At 39.8% G+C, this 23,579-nt stretch overlaps 1 protein-coding gene across 1 annotated transcript in view; it reads left to right on the top strand.

Moving 5' to 3' along the window:
* Positions 1 to 23,579, top strand: part of PKD2L1 (polycystin 2 like 1, transient receptor potential cation channel) — a 505,878-nt gene that overhangs the window by 195,743 nt on the left and 286,556 nt on the right. Inside the window, exon 5 of the mRNA XM_044056364.1 lies at positions 7,301 to 7,525. Within this exon, the coding sequence (XP_043912299.1) occupies positions 7,301 to 7,525 (225 nt within the window). The remainder of the gene's footprint in view (positions 1 to 7,300; positions 7,526 to 23,579) is intronic.

Here is a 23,579-nt window from a genome sequence, read left to right as displayed (position 1 = left end):
TCCTAGGTTAATATGTAAGACATTTCTTACTTAACTTCTAGTAAACTACAAACCTGATGTTTGATCTCAACAAAAGGTGTTAGCTAGCAAAGATAATTTACTCTTACCTGTACACAGATGGTTCTGATGGGAAAGACTGAATATGCTGAAGCAGTTGTCCTGAAAAAGATGGAAACAGACTCTGAAACTGCAGGGATCCCTTTTGGTAACTATGTGATCAATGAGTACACTGGTAGTTAGATTTCTGGAAAGAGGTAGTTATGGGACTAATTATATGCCTCTGCTACAAAGGAAACTACTCTGGTAGGTTTTGGTGTGGTGATGCAGATTGCCATTCCATTATTCCAAAGAAAACTATTAGCCGGGTTAAAGCTTAAAAGCTTGGCACTAACCTTTGTTCAACTTCAACAGGGATATCTTTTTTCTGAAGATTAGTGCATTTTATGATAAACTATCTGTATCATAGTGTAAAATAATAGTAATAATAATAATAATAATAGGCTAAGCCGTGGTGGTACAGCGGTTGCGTTGTTGCCTCACAGCAAGGGGTTCTCCCGTTCGATTCTCAGCTAGTGTGCAGGGAGTGCCTTCTGTGTGGAGTCTGCATGTCCTCCCGCAGTCGAGTGGCCTCTGAAAGACATGCATGAATGAGCATGCCTTCTCTGAAGGTTGAGCGTCGGGCTGGCAACTCAGCACCATAAAAATCTACTGCCAATCATTAGCGGACTGGAGTTCCGCTGTGGTGACCTCAAAGCCGAAAAAACAAACAATAATAATAATATAGTAACAAATAAAACTAAAGAACAGTAAACCTGTGAAAATAAGTAATACAGCCCTGATGATGCCAATCCAAAGTGTATACTATCAGTTTAACATTTTTATATAATGGTCTGATTAAGACTCTGTATCTCATACACTAACATGTTCCACCCTGGAACAATACCACAAATGCCACAGCTATTGAAGCATACTTAGTCTTTTAAATTTATTTCAAAGTGTAGTGACCCTCATGTTTGCTATAATTTTGAAGGATGTTTGGGATGAAGCAACATGCCTTTCAGAGGAGCGGCTTTGATAAATCTGAGAAAATTAGAATAGTTTCTTACTTGTTTCAGCAAAAGTTACCATGAAGTTTTACAAACCATCGAAAATAATGTTCCTTGAAGTTCAACAGTTTCATAGACAACTGGTGGTCCCAGCAAGCACTGATGATTTGTAGATAGTTCCCCAAATATCATCAGAGAGAGAACTAGCTAGGAAGAAAAAAGTAAGTTGTAGCCTCAATTCATGTGAAAAGAATGGTTAAGGTATTTACCTCAGTCAGAGGTATGTGGTTTTATTCCACTAAGTGAATTTGGCATAAAATGGTTCTCATGGGTAGCTAGCCTCGTACCTACTTATAAACCTAAATGAAGACACCACACTCAAATGAGGGCACTGAACTAGGCAGGGTATAATCTCAGACTCTAATAAGAGCAGAAATCAGAGGGAGATGCACCAAAGGAGCTAAATAAAATACTGGAAAACATTATTACATTTGATTCATGTTTTAAAATAAAGGCATGTTAAGTAACACAGTTCACTGGTTAAGATCTCAACACTATTTTTTTTAACTGAATAGCCATTTTTATTTACCATTATAAACCCAGTAATTTTCAAAATAAAGAAAAGCTAAGATATTGTTATTTTCTCAATAGTAACAAAGGGAGATAATTTGTTTCTTCACAAACACTGTTGAAGTTGTGAAAGTATAACCTGTTATATAGTACTTCAGCACACCTTCTGATAATGGCCATCTAGATCAAAAATCACATTATTATCAGAGCTTTAAGTTTCAGTTCTACAACCTGTGCAAAGCTTACATTTTTACTAAAATCCAGATAAAATACTTGCTATGAGATATAAAGGGCATGGCGTTAGTCCAAGCTATTCAGATATTCAGACATAGAAAGCCTGATTTCTTTGTATGCTTTTTATCAGTTTGTTATTCCTTTTTTAAAGTTTCTTATGTTTACATCTTGAGTTAATGATGAAAAATAATAAACTAGCTATGTCGAAAGCTGTTTTGTTGCCATACTTGAAACACACTATTGGTGTCTGTAGTTGCTTGGATGCCTATTGTACTAGCATCTGCTCCTTTTAATGAGTACATTGAGGGATGCCTTAGTTTATTGGTCTAATGAAGCTTAATATGTGTAGCACAGAATTATGTATGTAGTAATTAATACTAATGACACTAAACAGAAAGATTTTGCCCATTTATCTGACAATGTTAATCAATGTATGCCCCTAAGAGGTAATGACTTTATATTGAATCCCTATTTTTGTTCTGAAAGGGACATGTAGTATTTTTGTGCTCCCAGAAGGTTGTTAAGCATAAAAAAGTGGAATACGCTAAATTATTTTCTTTCGTTCCCTTTTACATTAATTCCGGTAATTGCCTACAGTATCGATTTTGGAGGATTATATATATATATATTGTTCATGTTGGTGTGAATGACCTGAGATGTACCTCCCTGGACTACATGAAAAGAGACATGAAAGAGCTCTCTGATCATGTAGCCCAGGCTGGTATGACCCTGACCCTGAGTAGCATCCTGCCCTCACCAAGAATGATACCGCAGCATAAATAAAAAATGGTCAATTTCAACAATTGGCTAAGCTTCTGGTGTCATTCAAAGGGGATCCAGTGTCTGTCAGCCTAGGACGACATGCTCGACAAGCCTCATTGCTTCGCAAGTGACGGCTTGCACCTGTCACCCCTAGGCTTTCGAATACTGGCAAAGGCTCTTGCTGCCCCATAGTGCCTTTTTTAGGCAAGACTCAAAAGTCAAACCCACCTCCGTAAACAGCACAAATAAAAAAATGAGGCTTATGCTACTCAACGCCAGGAAATTAAATCTCAACATGCACGCGCTCGAAGCACTCCTCAGTATGGAGAATGTCGACATCTGTGCAGTAACTGAAACCTAGTTCAAGGCTCCACAGAGCACCCCAGCACTACCGGTCTACATCTCTTACCACACATTTCAGCCAAAGAACATGGACTGAAACACAAAAGGAGGGGGTGTATCCATAATAATCAAGGATACCTACACCTCCAGGTTAGTGGCACAGCATGATACCTCCGAGATCATCCATGTGCAACTAACATCAGGCAAATCTGCAATGCAAATTGAGGCCTGCTACAGATCACCCTCCATGACCCAGGACCACCAATCCGCCTTTCTGGAGACACTGGAAAACATAAAGGTCCTACCGAACACCCTGATATTGGGCAATTTCAATTACCCTAGCATTAACTGGGAAAACTACTCAAGTACAAACTCCCAGGTCCAGGGCTTCCTGGAATTTATCAACTCAAATGCCCTGGATCAGCTGGTAAACTCCCCTACCAGAGGTGAAAACATATTGGACCTCATCATTACCAACATGGGCGACAGGTGTTCCACACTGGAGGTCAACCCATCACTGGTTAGATCAGACCATAAACTAATCACTCTGGATGTCCACACCACACCACCACCTCCAACCAAGGAAACCACAGTGAAAAACTTTTCTATAGCAAACTTCACCTTACTTAAGACAGAGGTGGTAAGTTTCACAGCCCCCACACTAAAGGATAACAGTGTCCAAGATGCAGGAACCTTTACAAATGCACTCTATGAGCACCTACAAGGATGCATGGATCATGCCATCCCTAGCAAAACAAAGACGCACTCCCCTAAGAGAAGGATACCAGTCTGGTGGACCCCTGCCATAAACAGGCTATACAATAGAAGGAGGAAACTAGTTCAGAAAAAAAGCAAATCCCAAGAAGGAAAGACATCCCTGATCAGTATCAGTAAGAAACTAAGGTCCCTCATAAAATCCCACAAGGCTAACTTCGAAAGAAACATAGCCAAGGATTTGAAAGAGAACCACAAAGCCTTCTTTAGCTATGTCAAGAATCTAAGTGGCAACTCGCAGATATGCTCTGAGCTAGTGCAAAATAGTACAAAATATACTGAACCCACTGATATTGCCAACATCCTGGCAGATAGATTCAGTGCAAATTTCACCCCCCTCTCACCCCCAAAAGGGCCCACAACAATACCGGAAAAGTGTAGTGTCCCAGAAATCACAGACGCACAGGTGAAAACAGCCATTTCAAAAGCCAAAAGCACAGTGTCAATGGGGCCAGATGGTGTCCCAGGCTGCGTCTTGTTCATACTACAGAACGAACTAACCCCCCACCTAAACACACTGTTCAACCTCAGCCTCTCCACAGGCTACGTGCCCATAGAATGGCACACAGCAACAGTTATTCCACTCCACAAAGGAGGGGCCGCAACTGACTCTGGTAACTATCACCCCATAAGCCTGACTAGCCTGGTATGCAAGGCTATGGAGTGCATCATCATGGAACTCATTAACAAAGATATCTGGGAACCACCAAACACTTGATCCAACCCAGTTCGGCTTTGTTAAGGGCAGATCATGCCAACTAAACCTGGTTGACGTCTTTGAGACAGTCACCAAGGCCATAGATGAGGGGAAGGTAGTTCACACAGCCTACCTTGACCTCACCAAGGCTTTTGACACCATTCCCACTTGGGAATTATAGAAAAACTCACCAGCCTGAACATAAACCCATACGTCATGAGATGGGTTGCCAAATGGCTTACAGACAGAACTCACACGGTAAGAAGAGTGGGCTCCAGGTCTGACTCTAAACCAGTCATAAGTGGTGTCCCACAAGGCTCGGTCCTGGGACCCCTACTATTTGGCATATACTTCTCAGAAGTACAGGCAAACACAGGAGGACTATGGCTAATCAAGTTCGCCGATGACTGCAAACTGGGAGCCATAATTGACTCTCCGGCTGACTGGACATTCTCCAAAAGGGCCTTACTGAGACAGACACCTGGTGTCAAAGTCATGGTCTCAAGCTAAATGCCAAAAAATGCATAGTCATCCCATTTGGGAAAAACAAAACACCCAAGAATTACCACATAGGTGGCGGCCCCCTTAATACAGAAAAGGTAATAAGAGATCTGGGGACCCAGATAGATAGTAATCCCTCCTTTGACAATAATATTGCCAAAGTAGTTAGGAAATCTTTCTATGTAGCCCATCTAATTATTAAAGGGTTCGCATCTAGAAATAAAGAGGTTATAGTGCCCCTCTACTCGTCACTCATCAGACCCATCATAGAGTACAATGCCCCATTTGGGATGTACCTCACAAGATACTTCCAACAGCTGGAAAGACCACAAAAGTACCTCACCAAGAGGATTACTGGCCTTAAACATATGTCCTATGCAGCCCGACTGGAAAAATTCCAGCTGTACTCAGTCGCATATCGCTTACTCAGAGTCTGCCTGACTTACAAAGCCATGTCCAACTCAGAATTGATGGACATGCTCCACCTAAAGAAATCCAAGTCACTACGAGCCACTCGCTCTAGTGAGCTAAAGCTCGCCACAACAATAAATAGAACATGCTGGAGGGATAGATTCCTGTCACAGAGACTCCCCATGCTTTGGAACAAAATTCCTAACTACATTAGGCAGAGCCCCTCACTAACACTCTTCAAGAGAAACCTTGACGAGTGGATGGGTAATAGAAAATACACCCCCCCCCCCGGATCACTTCATTGGCTCTTCTTGACAGAGGCTCAGTTAATTAATCAATGGGGCAACAAAAGTTGACACACTCTGGCTAGGCTTATAAATGCCCTCAGGCAGATAGCCTAGTACCTACCTATGAACCTATATATATATATATATATATATATATATATCTAATTTGTATGTGTGTGTGCGTGTGTGTGTGTGTGTGTGTGTGTGTGTGTGTGGTTTGCATTTCTGGTGATTAAGTGTGGTAAGCGATACAAGTCACAATAAAGGAAAACACTATCTTTACACACACACACACACACACACACACACACACACACACACACACACACACACGCATGCATGCACGCACGCACACACACACGCTGTGTGTGTGTGTGTCTGTAAATCAGGCTCCCTGGTTCATTGTAGAACACCTTAAGTATACACAGGTTTGCTTTGCTCTTTTTAAATATGTAACAGTACAGCATCCAAAATGTCTTCAGGATAAACAGGAGGTAACATCTTAGATATATGAGAATGATTGCTGAAACATGTAAGTCACAAACAGATTAAATACTGCACCAAACCATAGTTTAACAACACAGCCTTACTGTCTAAAGTGCACTAACAACAAGTGGGAATATGTATATGAATATAGTATGCAGACAGTTAAGAATAATGTTACAGAATGAACTACTTGCAAGCTGGCAGTGGGAACAGCTTAACATTAGCAGAATTCATTAAACCATTTCTACTTATGAAAGGGTCAGGCAAGCTTCTACAGCAGGCAAATGGAGGCAGAAGGGATTTGCTCATAGCCATAATCCTCTGCACAAACTGCAAGAGCATGCTGGGATTACAGACACTGAACCTATACTTATGATGCCAAGCACTTAGTCATGAGCTGAAGCAAACACCATTCAAGGAAAAGGTAGAATCGCACAATAAAAGTGGACTTCTTTGTCACAGAGGATACTGGATAACCCCACCAAATCTTTCTGTATGTTAGTGAACTCCTGAAATTGTTAACTCATAAGTTATGACTGGGTCTATGTTTAGCCATCAAATTAAACTTTCATCGAATAGCTAAACATCAAACCCTATACGTCGAACAGCTAAACATCAAACCCTATACATTGAACAGCTAAACATCAAACCCTATCCATCGAACGTTCATTTCAGTGAACGTGTGAGACAGGGAAAGGAACTAGTTGTCCAACACTTCCCCATCTCACACACCACAGTATTTCAAAACCCTTTTCCCCACTGTAGTGTGATCTCAGAGTTGGTATATATAGTTAGGTGGGGTGTGAGTTTGAAATACTGCCGTGTGTGAGACGGGGATGTGTTGGACAACTAGTTATTTTACCTGCCGCACATGTTCACTGAAATGAACGGTTGATGACTGAACATTCACTGTTTAGCCATTCAATTAAAGTTTCATTCAACATCTAAACATAGACCTGTTATGATCATATTGCCAAATCTTGGATTCAGTTTAGTCTTCTATGTAGATGCTTCATCACTGTCCCTTTTAAGCAGGTTACAGCCATGTGTTACTTAAAGAGAACTGTGAAAAATATATCTGGCTAATGGAATATTTTAGTCTAATGCTTGTTTGAATGCATTGTCATCAAATACTTGCAGAATAATAGCCTTAGTCCATGTTATTGATGTCTGATATCCTTTCTTTGCAGATGGACCTATCATTCTGAAGATGAATTGAAAGGATCTTCATACTGGGGGATATTGTCAACTTATAGTGGTGGGGGATATTACCAAGACCTAAGTGTGAACAAAGATGAAAGTGGTCAAATTATACAGAACCTGAACAATAACCTCTGGCTTGACAGAGGAACTCGTGCTGTATTCATTGATTTCTCTGTCTATAATGCCAACATAAACTTATTTTGTGTCATACGGTAAGTGTTGATAAAATGAACTTTTCCTTGGCATAAAAGTAAGAGCCGAATTATATTTATCTGTCATGTTAAGTATTGATAAAATGACCTTTTCCTCATTGTAAGCCTAAATGCTGAATTATATTTGACTAGAGTCAGAACAACAAACTCTCAGTTATTGTGAAAACTGGATCTCAGTGTATTTTTGTTTGGTTATTTTAATATAAATGTTTGGATTCTAAAGCTATCCATGGTCTGTAAGGTCTGAAGTCCTCAAGCAGTTCTTAATTTTGTGTTTACTAGTTGCTTGAGGTCCTTCGAGTGTTTGGGTGCTTTAGTTCCTACGCTATTTGGCTACTGTATTGTGAAAACTGAATAACAGAACTAATGCTAAAGCACAGAGTATGACAGCAATTTACATGATACAAAAATGAGAAACATTATTTGATCTGCAGGTCATTTTTAATAGCATACCCTGGAATATTTGAATACCAGACATCCTGCAGGACTACAGTACCTACATTCAATGCATATTTTTTTCCTATCAGTCTAGCTACTGTGATCTAATACCCTGAAGGCATTCACATGTACAAAAGTAAAGAAAGCATGTTGACTAGCCTGTAGAATTTCCATGAGGAAGTATACGAGATGAACTCAGAGCAAGGCATAGGGAACTTGCAGACTTTGGATCCAACCCAGTTTGGCTTTGTCAAAGGCAGATCATGCCTTTTAAACTTGGTTGACTTTTTCGAGACAGTCACCAAGGCCATTGATGAGGGAAAGGCAGTCCATACAGCCTACCTTGACCTGGCAAAGGCCTTCGACACAATACCCCACTCAGGTATCATCAAAAAACTCATCAGCTTGAATGTAAACCCATACATCACAAGATGGGTTGCAAACTGGCTAAGTGACAGAACCCACAGGGTCAGAGTTGCTGGAGCCATGTCAGACTCAAAGCCTGTCACAAGTGGTGTCCCACAGGGCTCAGTCCTGGGTCCACTCTTGTTCGGCATCTACTTTTCTGAAGTACAAGCAAACACAGGAGGGTTATGGCTGACAAAGTTTGCAGATGACTGCAAACTGGGCGCCATAGTCGAAAGCACATCTGACACAGATATCCTTCAGAAGGGCCTCACAGAAACGGATAACTGGTGCCAGAGCCATGGCCTAAAGTTAAATGCCAAGAAATGCATAGTCATACCCTTCGGGAAAAACAAGGTTACTCCTAGCTACCATATAGGTGGCAATCCACTGAGCACAGAGGAAGTCATCAGGGATCTGGGGACCCAGGTTGACAGTAGCCTTTCGTTTGACACTCATGTTGCTAAAGTAGTTAGGAAAACCTTCTACATTGCCCACCTGATCATGAAGGGATTCACATCTAGATCAAGGGAGGTCATCGCCCCACTGTACTCATCACTCATTAGACCTATGATTGAGTACAATGCCCCATTCGGAATGTATCTGACCAGACACCTGCAGCAGCTGGAAAGGCCCCAAAAGTTCCTCACCAAAAGGATAAAGGGTCTCAAAATATGTCTTATGCTGCCCGACTGAAAGAACTCCAGCTCTATTCAGTCTCATACCGCTTGCTCAGAGGTGACCTGTGCCTGACATATAAGGCCATGTCAAACCCTGATTTGATGAATATGCTTCACCTCAAAAATCTAGATCCCTCAGAACCACAAGGGCGGAGACTTAAACCTTGACACGGTTATTAATAGAACATGCTGGAGGGACAGATTCATCACCCAGAGACTCCCTATGCTGTGGAACAAAATCCCGGTACATGTGAGGCAGAGCACCTCGCTGGCCTTGTTCAAGAGGAATCTTGACCAATGGATGGGGGATCGCAGATATACCCCAGGGATTACTTCAGTGTCACTGCTTGACAGAGGCACAGCAAAATAATAGGCATAGTTTTATTCAAACTAAAGGGGTGGCGAAAGCCAAATAACTATGGGCTAGGCTTATAAATGCCCTTGGGCAGATAGCCTAGTATGAACCTATGAACCTATGAACCTATGAACCTAAGTATAATAAAGTAATCCTTTCTCAGACCATTACATATAAAAAACAATATCACTACTTGTTATAACCTTCTAACCAGTGACATTTGTATGCTGTACATAACTAGAGAAAGGGAGAGTAATACAGATAAAATAAATGAATCAAAACTACAAGATTTATTAGAACTAACCAAACAAAAAGAAATGTTCGCCAGACTCTTACATAAACTTAACAAAGTAATAAATCTGAATCGATTAGGTAAAATATTTTAAAAATTTATCATAAGGAAGGGAATAGTCCATACTGGAAATTATACAATAAATATTCAATATTATTCACTAATGTTCTTGCTGATTGAATGACCCAATTGGTGTGCCCATTGAAAATCCAACATATCTTGGCAGAAACAATAACAGAAGCTAAACTGCGGTAGAGTGGCAGTCGGACTGGTTGTATGTGCATAGGTTATTGAAAGCAAGTAATATCTGCCTCACAGAATGCCCCTTTCTTCCTCTCTTTTCCTCACAAAACTACTCATGCAGTGCTAAATCACTGAGCATCAGTATTAAACTTGGTAAACAATTCCAGGCAAATACTTTATACTGTTAAAAAACAAACTTTTAATTTTAACTTTTAAAATGAGTTATAGTATATTAAAAAGCTTTCCTCAATTCTGCAATTTCTGCCATAACTAATTTAACATTCAAAAACATGCACACATATTGGACAAACCAGTGTGGTTATTATAAATCATGTTCCTCTCAGGAAATAGTTAAAGCACCTTCTCCCTGTTGCTACACAGAGAATTTTAACGTAAATAAATTTTCATGCCAGTAAACTGCTCCATGAAGCAGAATATTACAACATGATTAAAAAATCCTCAAACCTATTGATGTCTGCTATGCCTGTACTGATAAACCGATCATCATTTAGTGACTTCAGCCTCAATGTCTGTCAGAAAACTGCAGTTTTTAAAAAGAACAGACCTATGATATGAGTCAAACATTTGGACATTCTGCATAAATCTAAACAATTCAGAGTAACAATAGAGGCACCATGATAAAGAAAACACTTGAAAAATTAACTTTAAAAAAAGGCAGAGACAGTAATGACTATGCAGCTATTTACAACTTTGAGCTTACACAGTACATATCTCACATGCCCCAGGTTATCAGAAGCTGGCAGAAGGACACTAGTCCATTTATACAATGACATCATCATTATATAATACCAATAATGATTGAGAGAATATCATGCTATTGAACGTAATTTTGGTGAGCAAAATGAAGGAGTGCTGCCCACCAAAATTACTTTCGTTGACATTGGAGTTTGCTTTTTTTTTTCTCCAGTGTTATGCGACCTTGAAGTTGGGAAAAATGTTTGTGTGTGTGTGTGTATGTGTGTGTATGTGTGTGTGTGTGTGTGTGTGTGTGTGTGTGTGTATCTATATATCTATATATATATATATATATATATATATATATAGATAGATAGATAGACACACACACACACACACATATATAATCATACATATATATATATATATATATATATATATATATATATATATATATATATATATAAGTCCAGGAGGTCAAGGGGGTGTCCCCCAAAATGGACAACATTTTTGAGCTGTGTTTCAAAGATGGTCACAGCAGTTTTCATTTTTTTTTCTGTTCAACAAAATTTCCTTCGATGAGTTGACATGAATCCATGATTTACCATCATGATCAAACCATGCCAGCTGTGGGTAAATCCTGTGTTACCCAAACCCAGTCATAGATTATTGCTTAATTATTTAAAACAAGGAAGATGAATTATAAAAGAGATTATTTAAAACAAGGAAGAAAAATCCTGAAGAAGATATGTATGAGGCAAATAAAGCTGGTGACTAATATTAAGATGGTAAAAAAATCATTTTATTACAAAAATAAAGCAAGATAGCATTGTGCTTAGAGTCTACTAATGTAATATGAATATTTAAATGTCATGTCAGTTATCCTTTCATATGTTTTTTAAACAAGAAACATCTTTATTGAATTAACACTTATCACATAAATAATCATACATTTATATAAATGAAAACAAACCATATTGACATGTTTTCAGTTGCAAACGTAATACATAATACTTCACTTATAATCTTCTGTACAGTAATTGTCAAACATTACATAGCTCATTCAACCCCTGCCTTCTCTTAAACCTCAGTCCTCCTCCAAAACATTATTCTGCATGCATTGTTCCCACAATTCCATGTTTTCTACATAATTTGCTCTTATCCTTTTCTAAAGATCCCACTTACGGTTCTTTTATCTCCCTTACTACATTCACTACTTCTAGTAAAGTTGGTTTAGACTTTGATTTCATTTTCTTGTAATGGCATTTTTGGTAGCCACCAAGGTCTTACTGTGTCTGAGCCATGATGGTGCAGCAGTTAGCGTTGCCGCCTCACAGCAAGAGGTTCTCTGGTTTGATTCTCAGCTGGAGCACCTTCTGTGCAAAGTTTGCATGTTCTCCCTGTGGTCGTGTGTTTTAAAGACATGCAGGTATGTGTGTGCATGTGTGTGCTTTCTGTGAAGGTTGGGAGCCCAACTGGCAACTTGGCACTGTAAAAACACCACTGAAAAATACATCTGCAGACTGGTGATTTGCTGTGATGACCCCCTAACCGGGAAAAGCCGAAAGACATTGCTAAGGTCTTATTATGTCTAAGCAATTCTTATTCTGTATCACAACTCAAAAAAAAAAATATTTTCTTAATTACACCAGTTTGCTCACCCATTATTTCTGGCAGAGTAGTCTGCAGGGAATTTTTAAAGTCTGCCAGCTCATTACACTCCCAAAAAATATGTTCCCAAGTATGTCTTTCTTTCCCATCACACCTCCAACATTTGTTGTGTTGCAGTGCTGTAGTGAAACCTAAGGTAAAAAAGACTGAAAATGTCTTGCAGAAACTGCCTCAACATGCAACTTAGAAAGAATATTTGTTTTATTTTATTTTTTATTTACTTAGCTACCTTTATTATGTTTATATTCTTCTTATTTATTATATTTTGCCTTTAAAAACCTGTTTGAAAATGTAAAATTCTGTCATTTGTGTTTTGTGTAGCTGCTTATAAATACTTTGAAACTATGAACAAATCACAAGTAAGAAAATAGATTAATACAGAAGAGTTTCATTTCCTTAACACAATGTAAAATGTTTTGAGATATTGAGACTGAAGCAACTCTATTCTTTATGGTTCTGGATATTGTTTCTTCTAAAGCATCATGAATTAGCATCTTCTAAAAAAATAAATGATAACTTGTCAGAAAGACAGTAAAAGAGTACAAATGTTTTTGACTCATTTGATTTTGCAATGTTCTGTTTTGCTTATTTATTTATTTTGCATTTGCTTGCTGGGGAAGTCCAGCTGGACACAAAGGCCCCTTTTAAGTGGAGGCCTGGGGAGAAAAGCTCCAGTGCATGCAGTACAAACAAAGTCTTTAAAGTTATACAATATCATCAATGTCAGGCGGAGTACAATTAAAATAAATTTTACAATGTCAAAATAATAATAGTAAGGCTAAATGTAATATGGAATTATGACAAAATGAATACAAAATATGGAGGCAGTACCGGAGTAGCTGTACTGATCACATCTCCTCAAGATGTAATGGAACTGTCAGAAGCATGCAAGGGGACAGTGAAGAATAAGGCCAAGGTCAAAATGACATTCTGGCAATGGAAACATTAATGTACTAGATATGCATTAAACAGAGGCCAAATGACAAGGCAACTTTTGCCCCTATTCTGAAAGATTTGCTGTCTGTGTAAGTGGCTTACTTCGGTGTAAGGCTTACTTACAAATAGGCTTACAGTGGGGACCAGATTCCAAAACACCTGCTCTCAGTGTAAGTGGTCAGTTAAAATGTGAGTAAGTCTTTTGGAAATGGGCCCAGAGAAGTTATAGCAAAAATGAATACTTACAAAGATGTTAAGATTCTACCAACTGAGTGATGATTTTCTTTGATCATAAAGATAAACCATTTAAAAATCTTTACTTGTTTTTCATGCTACTGTTTATTAATTCTTAAAGAAGAAAACACTCATACTGTGTTTAGACATCTAAAAGAACTAAATTGCAATTTGGTATCACAATATGACAGCGCTCCAGAAGAAGACACAAAATAGAATAAGTGAGAAAAGCTTTAAATAAGAAAACTCGAGAACCAGAATTAGTTGACATGAAAACATTGGCTTTGTCAATAAGGGGCACCCTACACATGGCATGTGCGACGTTAGCAGGAATAACATTGTATGACCTTGCTAGTGATTGTCACTGATGCTGTACTGTTATGGCATTTAAAGCTACTGCTCTGCAGCACTGCGCCACAGACTATTTGATTACACTGTCCAGCATGGTTTTGCTGCTTGTGATTACTGCCATAACATTATTGCATTGTAGCTGTTTGGTTTACAGTTCCTGCGATTAGAACAATGTGATTAAACTGTGCGTAGCTACTGCTCTACAGCACTGCATATGTTGTCATTGGGTTAGACTGTGTTGCTCACTACTACAACTAGTTAGGTAGAGACAAGATGAACCAGGAGTGTGGTATGGAAGAACAGCCACAGCAGGGCTAGCTACCTGGTGGAGTGAACCATGGCTGTAGATGATTGTCACTGTGGAAGATGTGGATGGATGGATGGATGGATGGATGGATGGATGGATGGATGGATGGATGGATGGATGGAAAGATGAATGGAAGGATGGATGGATGGATGGATGGATGGATGGATGGATGGATGGATGGATGGATGGAAGGATTGCACTTTTTATCATTGCTGTTTTTGTACAACTACCTGAACTGATTGTGCCACTGTTATGGAAATTGAAGTTATTGGTTACAATCGTTGTACTTGAAACTATTATCTTTGACTATCTGTGACACTTGGAAATTATTACTTTACCTTTAATACATATTGCTGTTGCTTTGTTTTTCACTTTTGAATACTGCCACTATTTGTTTCCCGCCATTTCTCACATTCCTGTTTCCTTTAACCAGGCCCCATATTATTAGCATGCCTCTAGTTCAATAGATTATACTGGTCTGTACCAAAAGTAGATTATTATGCTACCTGTTTCCTCATACCTAACCAGCTGCACTAGTTATTAATGAATCTTAGTCAGCTATTTTCCCTGCAGCAGCCAGCCTGATAACACCAAGTATTTTGAGGCAGTATAGTGAGTGCTTTATGCTTAGTAAAAATACTTTATTGCTGCCTTACAATGATTCAATATGTGAGAGGTATAAGCATTTATTGAACATGGATGTTAGCCTCTCACCTCAAAATTCATTCAGTAAGCATAAAAGAAGAGAGTATCTCCACTAAACCAACTTCTACTAAGGTTATTGAGAGAATACTACCAAAATCTCCCAGTTTAAAGGGTTAATGAGAGAATACTACCAAAAACCTTAGCTATTAATTCATATGGCACCACCTGCACCTTCATCCCTCTCATTTACAGCCAATACATTCATCTCGAAGCATCACACCAAAATAAAAAAGCAGTAATTCCAAAAAACAACTGGTATCCAAGTGACAGATAACACTATAAATGGGGCATGTCAAGATGTAGCAAAAAACAGTTTATTAAGTGATTTTGACCATCAGTCTAGCATAGGACTTCATCAAAATAATTCATACAAAAATGCCCAGCTTTTAAAACTACAGAGTAAAATGGCATCATCATTGTTAGCTGTCTTTCACTAGTGAGGATCTAGGATGTTAAGAGGAGTCTTAAATCCTCCAAGATGACAAATTTGACTATGACAACATAATAATAATAATAATAATAACAATAATAATAATAATAATAATAATAATAATAATAATATACATTTATTAACCAGGTAGACGCATTTGTTAACCAGGTAGACCCGGAGGGACACATTTCCTTTTTAGGGGTGATCCAGGAACAATCCCTGGTCAAGTGAATTAAATATGGGCTGAGGGAATCAAACCCTGTACCACAAGAACTACAACTGCAGCCTTATTCCTCTGTGCCAGCTGTCAGACATAAGGATGAATGACTTTGCATGTACTTAAAATGGACATGTAGAGAAATATAATTCATCCTGCTATGCATGTGTCCAAGGCAGGAAAAATACTGGTCTTAAGTAGTATTTTGTGATCATCCAGAAGGATCCTTAAATTCAGAGACAATATAAACTGACTTTAATAAATGTCTCTGTAGCTGCTATCATTTTAGGGGTATCCAGTATACATCAGCTTGGGACAAGATGACTGACAAGCCTTCCTGTGTTGCCATACTGGACACTTACCATGACTTTTGTACTCTGGTTAAAGCCTTTGTTACTCCCACAGTGCCACTTTTAGGAAGAGTCCATTCATCTGCAGGACACTCCAGTGTTGCAGAGGCTTACATAAAATGCATTACAGTAGTACTGCTCATTGTTATGAGTCTTAACCAAACATTACCTGAACTGGAGGCCTACCTGCAAGCTGATACATTCATATGTTTGTAGTTATAGAGACATGGATTCAAAGTAATGAAAGCACTTCCCCTATTCCTGGATTTAGCACCTATCATGTCTTCAAACCTACTACTACTTTTAGAAATGTAATTGTATTTGTTATGGATACCATCATTAACACCTCATGAGTGACTCCATGGGACCTGAAATTTGAACTGCTAGTTGTTTAGCTCAACCTAAAGAATTATTATCATTTCAAGGATAGCTATAGAACATTCTCCTACTGACGGTGATAGATATCCTAACACATCAATGAAAATTTGCATTAATCCCTACACCTTTATAATGGGGAGGGGAGCTTCATATATCTGTCAATAAACTGGAAGACCTATACCATCAATAGTCAGCAATTTCCAACACTTCTTTGACATTAAAAAATGCTAACCCCCTTGTGCAAATACTTAATTGTCATATTAAGGGTTCAAATAACCCTGTCTTGCACATCTATATATGTATCATCTCCTCTCATTCCATCAGATCATTTTTCAGTAACCCTTCCTTTTAACATGTTTTGGTATTGGTGGTAATTCCTCGCCAAATACCTGTTTTTATGCATTTCTCATAAGCAAATATTCTTCATTTACTTGATGACCTAAATACATTTTGCTGTAGTCCATCTCCAATGGACACCAGTGCTAAAGCAACCACTTGTGCTTCAGACGTCTATTCCTGTGTGAATAGTTGCATCGATAATGAAATTCCTGCCTACACTAAACAGAATTTGTAATTTAAAACAAACCAATGTGCTATATAACCTGTGTAAATAACAAGAGAAAGGCATTACTTAATGCTTACAAGCACATCTCTCAACTGTCCAGAATTTTACCTCATATTTTTGGTCTGTTCCTCATAAAAGATGTGTTTTTTTGGCAAATCACTGAAGACTGAAGACAATAAATAATGTTACCAATTTGAATTTCAAACTTCATATCCTTTAGAAAATGCATGCTGAGACATTTTGTTATTCTAGCAACTATTTCAGCTTTTCTGCGGCTAACATCTACCTGAAATCAACTGGATGTATAAATGAATTTAAGTACACTTTTATCTGCTCTTTTTCATACAGTTCTGCATTTAATTTATTTATTTGTGTTTCTCACTGAATATTAACTCAACTGAAAGTTGTGGCTGTGTCTCTTCAGAGTACTTGTTAGAATGTCTGTGTAGTCATTGATAGCAGTGGGGGGTAGTTTCACCCTCATCACTGATATTCTGTCCTGCCTTATATAAGTGGTACATTTTGGGTTATTTATGCATAATATCTGAGCTTTGCTCCGGCTAAGATCTACCTGAAATCAACTGGGCATATAAGTGAATTTAAGTACACTTTTATCTGCTATTTTTCATATAGTTCTGCATTTAATTTATTTATTTATTTGTATTTCTCACTGAATATTAACTCGACTGAAAGTTGTGGTTGTGTCTTTTAAAAAGTTGTTTTTTGTTTAAAAAATTTAACTGTTGTAGGCTACACACTGAAGTGTGATAGCCTTTTTCTGATCGTTTGTAGTCGTTTACAGCTGTTTTAAGTGTATTTTTTTACTGTTTTTGCCTTATCTTTTCAAAAAACAAAACAAAAAAAATTCCTTGTTTCCCGCCTTTCTAAGCTAGTATAGTCCAGTTTTCAGGCTAGTGCTGAATTCAGGGGTCTGCTACAAGTTTCTGAGTTGCCCATACCCTACTTGGATAGAAGGAAGTTTTTCTGTTCACCTGTAGTTTATCAGCCATTTTGGGCTAATTTCTATATCTTTCATTTCCCTGCTATAAAAACCATGTTTGCATGGTTTTGTGCACTGGGCAGCACTGGTTAGCTAAGGTTAAATTATTCCTCCTCCACTAAGTCTCCTCTTCAGTTTTTTCCTTGAAACTAGTCTAACTCTCAGCCTAAGCACTCAAAAAGCATCCTACAGCCCAGCACTTGCTCAGACCTAATAGAAAGCACTAATATACCCTGACACTTGATTGCCCAGCAGGGCAAGGCTCTTTATTCATCCCTCAACACCAAGCAACTAATCAGCTCACCCTACTATTCAGGCATGACCAAAAGGAAATTTCAGGTGTACTCTCCAGTCCAGCTGGTGAATCTGGGTATCCTGAGGCAATGTTACAACTGCCTCATGTACACAGACAACCCTCTCCTCCTACCACAAAATACTAACATGTGCAAGAGATGCAATTATACAGCCAAACTGGAGGCTAAGCTGTCTCCACCCAAGACTGGAACAGACAGTCAAGAGAAGAAGGTTAACACTTGCACCACACCTCCAGCCACACATAGACCTACTAAACCAGCACTGGCAAAAAATACAAACACGCAAAATCACACTCAGAGGCTCTAAATAAAAACCTGCAAAAGCATCAGAGACCTGCAAAGCAAACACCCAAACAACCTGCCCCTCCCGTCACAAACCAGACAACACATAAAACACAAAATCAGTGTGCCGCACAATTACAGCCCTTAAGGCAAAATAACATACCTAACACACTAGTAATAGGTGACTCTATAGTCAGGCACACTGACATCCCACTCACTAGGCTGGACAAGCAGAAGGTTACTGTTAGCTGCCTGTTGGAAGCCAGAATCTGCCACATAACACAAGCACTCAGGTCACTCCAGAACAAGTACAAATATGACTCTGTCATTGTTCATGTTGTTGTGAATGACTCTGAGACATACCACCCTGGACTACATGAAAAGAGACATGAAAGAGATCTCTGATCATGTAGCCCAGGCTGGTATGACCCTGACCCTGAGTAGCATCCTGCCCTCACCAAGAATGATACCTCAGTGTAAAGACAAAAATGGTCAATTTCAACAATTGGCTAAGCTTCTGGTGTTATTCAAAGGGGATCCAGTGTCTGTAAGCCTGGGATGACATGCTTGACAAGCTTCATTGCTTTGCAAGAGACAGCTTGCACCTGTCACCCTTAGGCCTTCGAATACTGGCCAAGGCTATTGCTGCCCCCATAGTGCCTTTTTTAGGCAAGGCTCAAAAGTCAAACCCACCTCCGTAAACAGCACAATTAACAAAAAACTGAGGGTTATACTACTCAATGCCAGGAGTTTAAATCTCAAAATGCATGCGCTCAAAGTACTCCTCAGTATAGAGAATGTAGACATATGTGCAGTAACTGAAACCCGGTTTCAGACTCCAGAGAGTACCCCAGCACTACCGGGCTACAACTCGTACCACACATTTCGGCCACAGAACATAGACCGAAACACAAAAGGAGGGGGTGTATCCATATTCATCAAGGATCCTACACCTCCAGGTTAGTGGCGCAGCATGATACCTCTGAGATCATCCATGTGCAACTTAACATCGGGCAAATCAGCAATTCAAATTGTGGCCTGCTAAAGATCACCCTCCATGACCCAGGACCACCACTCCACCTTTCTGGAGACACTGGAAAACATAAAGGTCCTACAGAACACACTGATATTGGGCGATTTCAATTACCCTACCATTAACTGGGAAAACTACTCAAGTACAAACTCCCAGGCCCAGCGCTTCCTGGAAGCCATCAACTCAAATGCCCTGGATCAGCTGGTAAACTCCCCTACCAGAGGTGAAAACATATTGGACCTGGTCATCACGAACATGGGTGACAGGTGTTCCACACTGGAGGTCAACCCGTCACTGGTTAGATCATACCATAAACTAATCACTCTAGATGTCCACACCCCACCACCACCCCCAACTAAGGAAACCACAGTAAAAAAATTTTCTAAAGCAAATTTCACCTTACTTAAGACAGAGGCGGCAAGTTTCAGAGCCCCCACGCTAAAGATGCAGAAACCTTTACAAATGCACTCTATGAGCAGCTACAAGGATGCATGGATCATGCCATCCCTAGCAAAACCAAGACTCACTCCTCTAAGAGAAGGAAACCAGTCTGGTGGACCCCTGCCATAAACAGGCTATACAATAGAAGGAAGAAACTAGTTCAGAAAAAAAGCTAATCCCAAGAAGGAAAGACATCCCTGATCAGTATCAGTAAGAAACTAAGATCCCTCATAAAATAATCCAAGGCTAACTTCGAAAGAAAAATAGCCAAGGATTCAAAAGATAACCACAAAGCCTTCTTTAGCTATATTAAGAATCTAAGTGGCAACTCGCAGATATGCACTGAACTAGTGCATAATAGCACAAAATATACTGAACCTACTGATATTGCCAACATCATGGCAGACAGATTCAGTGCAAACTTCACCACCTCCCCAACCCCAAAAAGGGCTCACAACAATACCAGAAAAGTGTAGTATCCTGGAAATCACAGACGCACAGGTGAAAATAGCCCTTTCAAAAGCCAAAAACACAGCGTCAGTGGGGCCAGATGGTGTCCCAGGCTGCATCTTGCATGAACTACAGAACGAACTAACCCCCCACCTAAACACGCTGTTCAACCTCAGCCTCTCCACAGGCTACATGCCCATAGAATGGCACACAGCAACGGTTATTACACTCCACAAAGGAGGGGCTACAACTGACCCTGGTAACTATCACCCCATAAGCCTGACTAGCCTGGTCTGCAAGGCTATGGAGCACATCATCATGGAACTCATTAACAAAGACATTGGGAACCTCCAAACAATTGACCCGACCCAGTTCAGCTTTGTTAATGGCAGATCATGCCTACTAAACCTGGCTGACTTCTTCAAGACAGTCACCAGGGTCATAGACAAGGGAAAGATTGTTCACACAGCCTACCTTGACCTCGCCAAGGCTTTCGACACCATTCCCCACTCGGGTATTACAGAAAAACTCACCAGCCAGAACTTAAACCCATACATCATGAGATGGGTTGCCAAATGGCTTACAGACAGAACTCACACGGTAAGAAGAGCGGGCTCCAGGTACGACTCTAAACCAGTCATAAATGGTGTCCCACAAGGCTCGGTCCTGGGACCCCTACTATTTGGCATATACTTCTCAGAAGTACAGGCAAACACAGGAGGACTATGGCTAACCAAGTTCACCAATGACTGCAAACTGGGAGCCATAATTGACTCTCCGGCTGACACAGACATCCTCCAAAAGGGCCTTACTGAGAAGGACACCTGGTGTCAAAGTCATGGCCTCAAGCTAAATGGCAAAAAATGCATAGTCATCCCATTTGGGAAAAACAAAACACCCACAAATTACCACATAGGTGGCAGCACCCTTAATACAGAAGAGGTAATAAGAGATCTCAGGACCCACATAGATAATAATCTCTCCTTTGGCAATCATATTGCCAAAGTAGTTAGGAAGTCCTTCTATGTGGCCCATCTAATTACTAAAGGGTTCACATCTAGAAATAAAGAGGTTATAGTGCCCCTCTACTCATCACTCATCAGAGCCATCATAGAGTACAATGCCCCATTTGGTTGGGATGTACCTCACAAAACAATTCCAACAGCTGGAGAGACCACAAAAGTACCTCACCAAGAGGATTACTGGCCTCAAACATATGTCCTATGCAGCCTGACTGAAAAAACACCGGCTGTACTCAGTGGCATATCGCTTACTCAGAGATGATCTCTGCCTGACTTACAAAGCCATGTCCAACTCAGAATTGATGGACATGCTCCACCTAAAGAAATCCAAGTCAGTGCAAGCCACGTGCTCTAGTAAGCTAAACCTCATCACAACAATAAATAGAACATGCTGGAGGGATAGATTCCTATCACAAAGACTCCCCATGCTTTGGAACAAAATTCCAAACTACATTAGGCAGAACCCCTCACTAACACTCTTCAAGAGAAACTTTGACGAGTGGATGAGTAACAGAAAATACACCCCTAGGATCACTTCATTGGCTCTGCTTGACTGAGGATCAGTTAATTAATCAATGGGGGGGCGAAAGCCGACACACTCTGGCTAGGCTTATAAACGCCCTTGGGCAGATAGCCTAGTACCTACCTATAAACCTATAAGAGCAATACTTAAAATCTAGCCCTATGTTTTGGCCTGTGTCCCACCTCCCATTTTTTAGGCTTTGTCCCAATTTCTTATGCTAACAGGCTGAGAGGTACAGTGGTAGCATTGTTGCCTCACAGCAAGAGGTTCTCCCATTTGTTTCTCGGCTGGAGTGCAGGGAGTGCCTTCTGTGTGGAGTCTGCATGTCCTCCCCGCGGTTGGGTGGGTGTTCGAAAGACATGCCTAAATGGGCGTGCCTTTGTTGAAGGTTGAACGTCGAGCTGGCACCTCAGCGTTTGTGAAAATCTACTGCCAATCATTAGCGGACCGGAGTTCCAGTGTGGCGACCCCTTACTGGGAAAAGCCGAAATACAACAACAACAACAACAACAACAGGTTGAGAGGTATGCTTACAAGAATCTCCATTCTACTGACCTTAGGAGCCCACTTAAGCCATCTAGCAAAGAACTTAAGGGTGCCATTAGGAAGCTCAAAGTTAATATAGCTACCATGTAGTATTTCTGGCATATTTTAGAGCCACAGATGAGTGTGTCATGGTTCTTCATGGTAAGAGTACGAAATGTTTAATATATTTGTAGTTTTATACAAGCATTATTATTCCTTGATGCATTAATTACAACTGCTGGGTGCTACTGTGAGTCTGGAATGATATTTAGATTGTGACTAATCTCCTTAACATTTTCAATTTGTTAATACTGACCTCATTGCAGTATTGATCATAACCCTTCCATTTTCTGTTATGTTACATTATAGGGTAGTATTCATAGTCTGGGAGTCCACAGGTACATGGTGGTTATTCATGAACAGAGTCACTGTGCATATATGCAAATAAGTGAACAACAAGTTATTTACTCTGAACAAGGAAAAGCAAAGGTGTTTCAAAAAACATGCCCATTTAAGGCAAAAGCATAAAGAACCTAAAGTCAAGTATTAAATAAGAATATAGTGCTATGTGAAAGCTGTAGGCTTCATATAACTTCGTATGTATTCAGATATTATGGGCAGACATTGCTATGCTTGAATGACTTAAGGGAAGTGGCATCACTGGGTAGCTTTTGTTATTAATATTATAAAAAATAAAGGGGTTTAAAATGTTTTATATAGGGGTATCCTTATCTGGACACCCTGTTGGCTTGTTTAAAGAATGGAAGGATTAGATAGAAAAGACAGAAGAAGGGAAACAAATCAAAGAGGGAAACACAGAAGGAATATATCAAGAGGGTTATGCTGGAGGAGGTGGGAGAGGAGGGGCACTATGTTTTTTCAGGGGATAGACCTCCCTATTTTTCAATTTTTTTTTACATAAGAGGGTAGTATGGGTGGAAAAATCAGTAAGAGGGTGTAGGAGAAAGGATAAAAAGGATAATGCCAGAAGGACTGAGGAAGTGCCAGCAGGAGTCTCAATACACAGACCCTCAAACAGTTCCACTGCCAGATGTAAGCACAGTGGCAAACCCAGATGTTGGGGGGGGGGGGCATATGGCCATGTGTTGGTCAGAACAAACTGGGATAGTGTGTCTTGAACATGCTGAAGAGAGTCTTCCACTGACTAAATCTGTCTGTCCAAGACCTGCTCCAACATGTCCTCAACCAAG

Source organism: Protopterus annectens, chromosome 14.part0 (assembly GCF_019279795.1).
Source record: "Protopterus annectens isolate FY-2018-M chromosome 14.part0, PAN1.0, whole genome shotgun sequence".
Lineage (NCBI taxonomy): Eukaryota > Metazoa > Chordata > Ceratodontiformes > Protopteridae > Protopterus > Protopterus annectens.
This window is presented reverse-complemented; position numbering and strand designations above follow the sequence as displayed.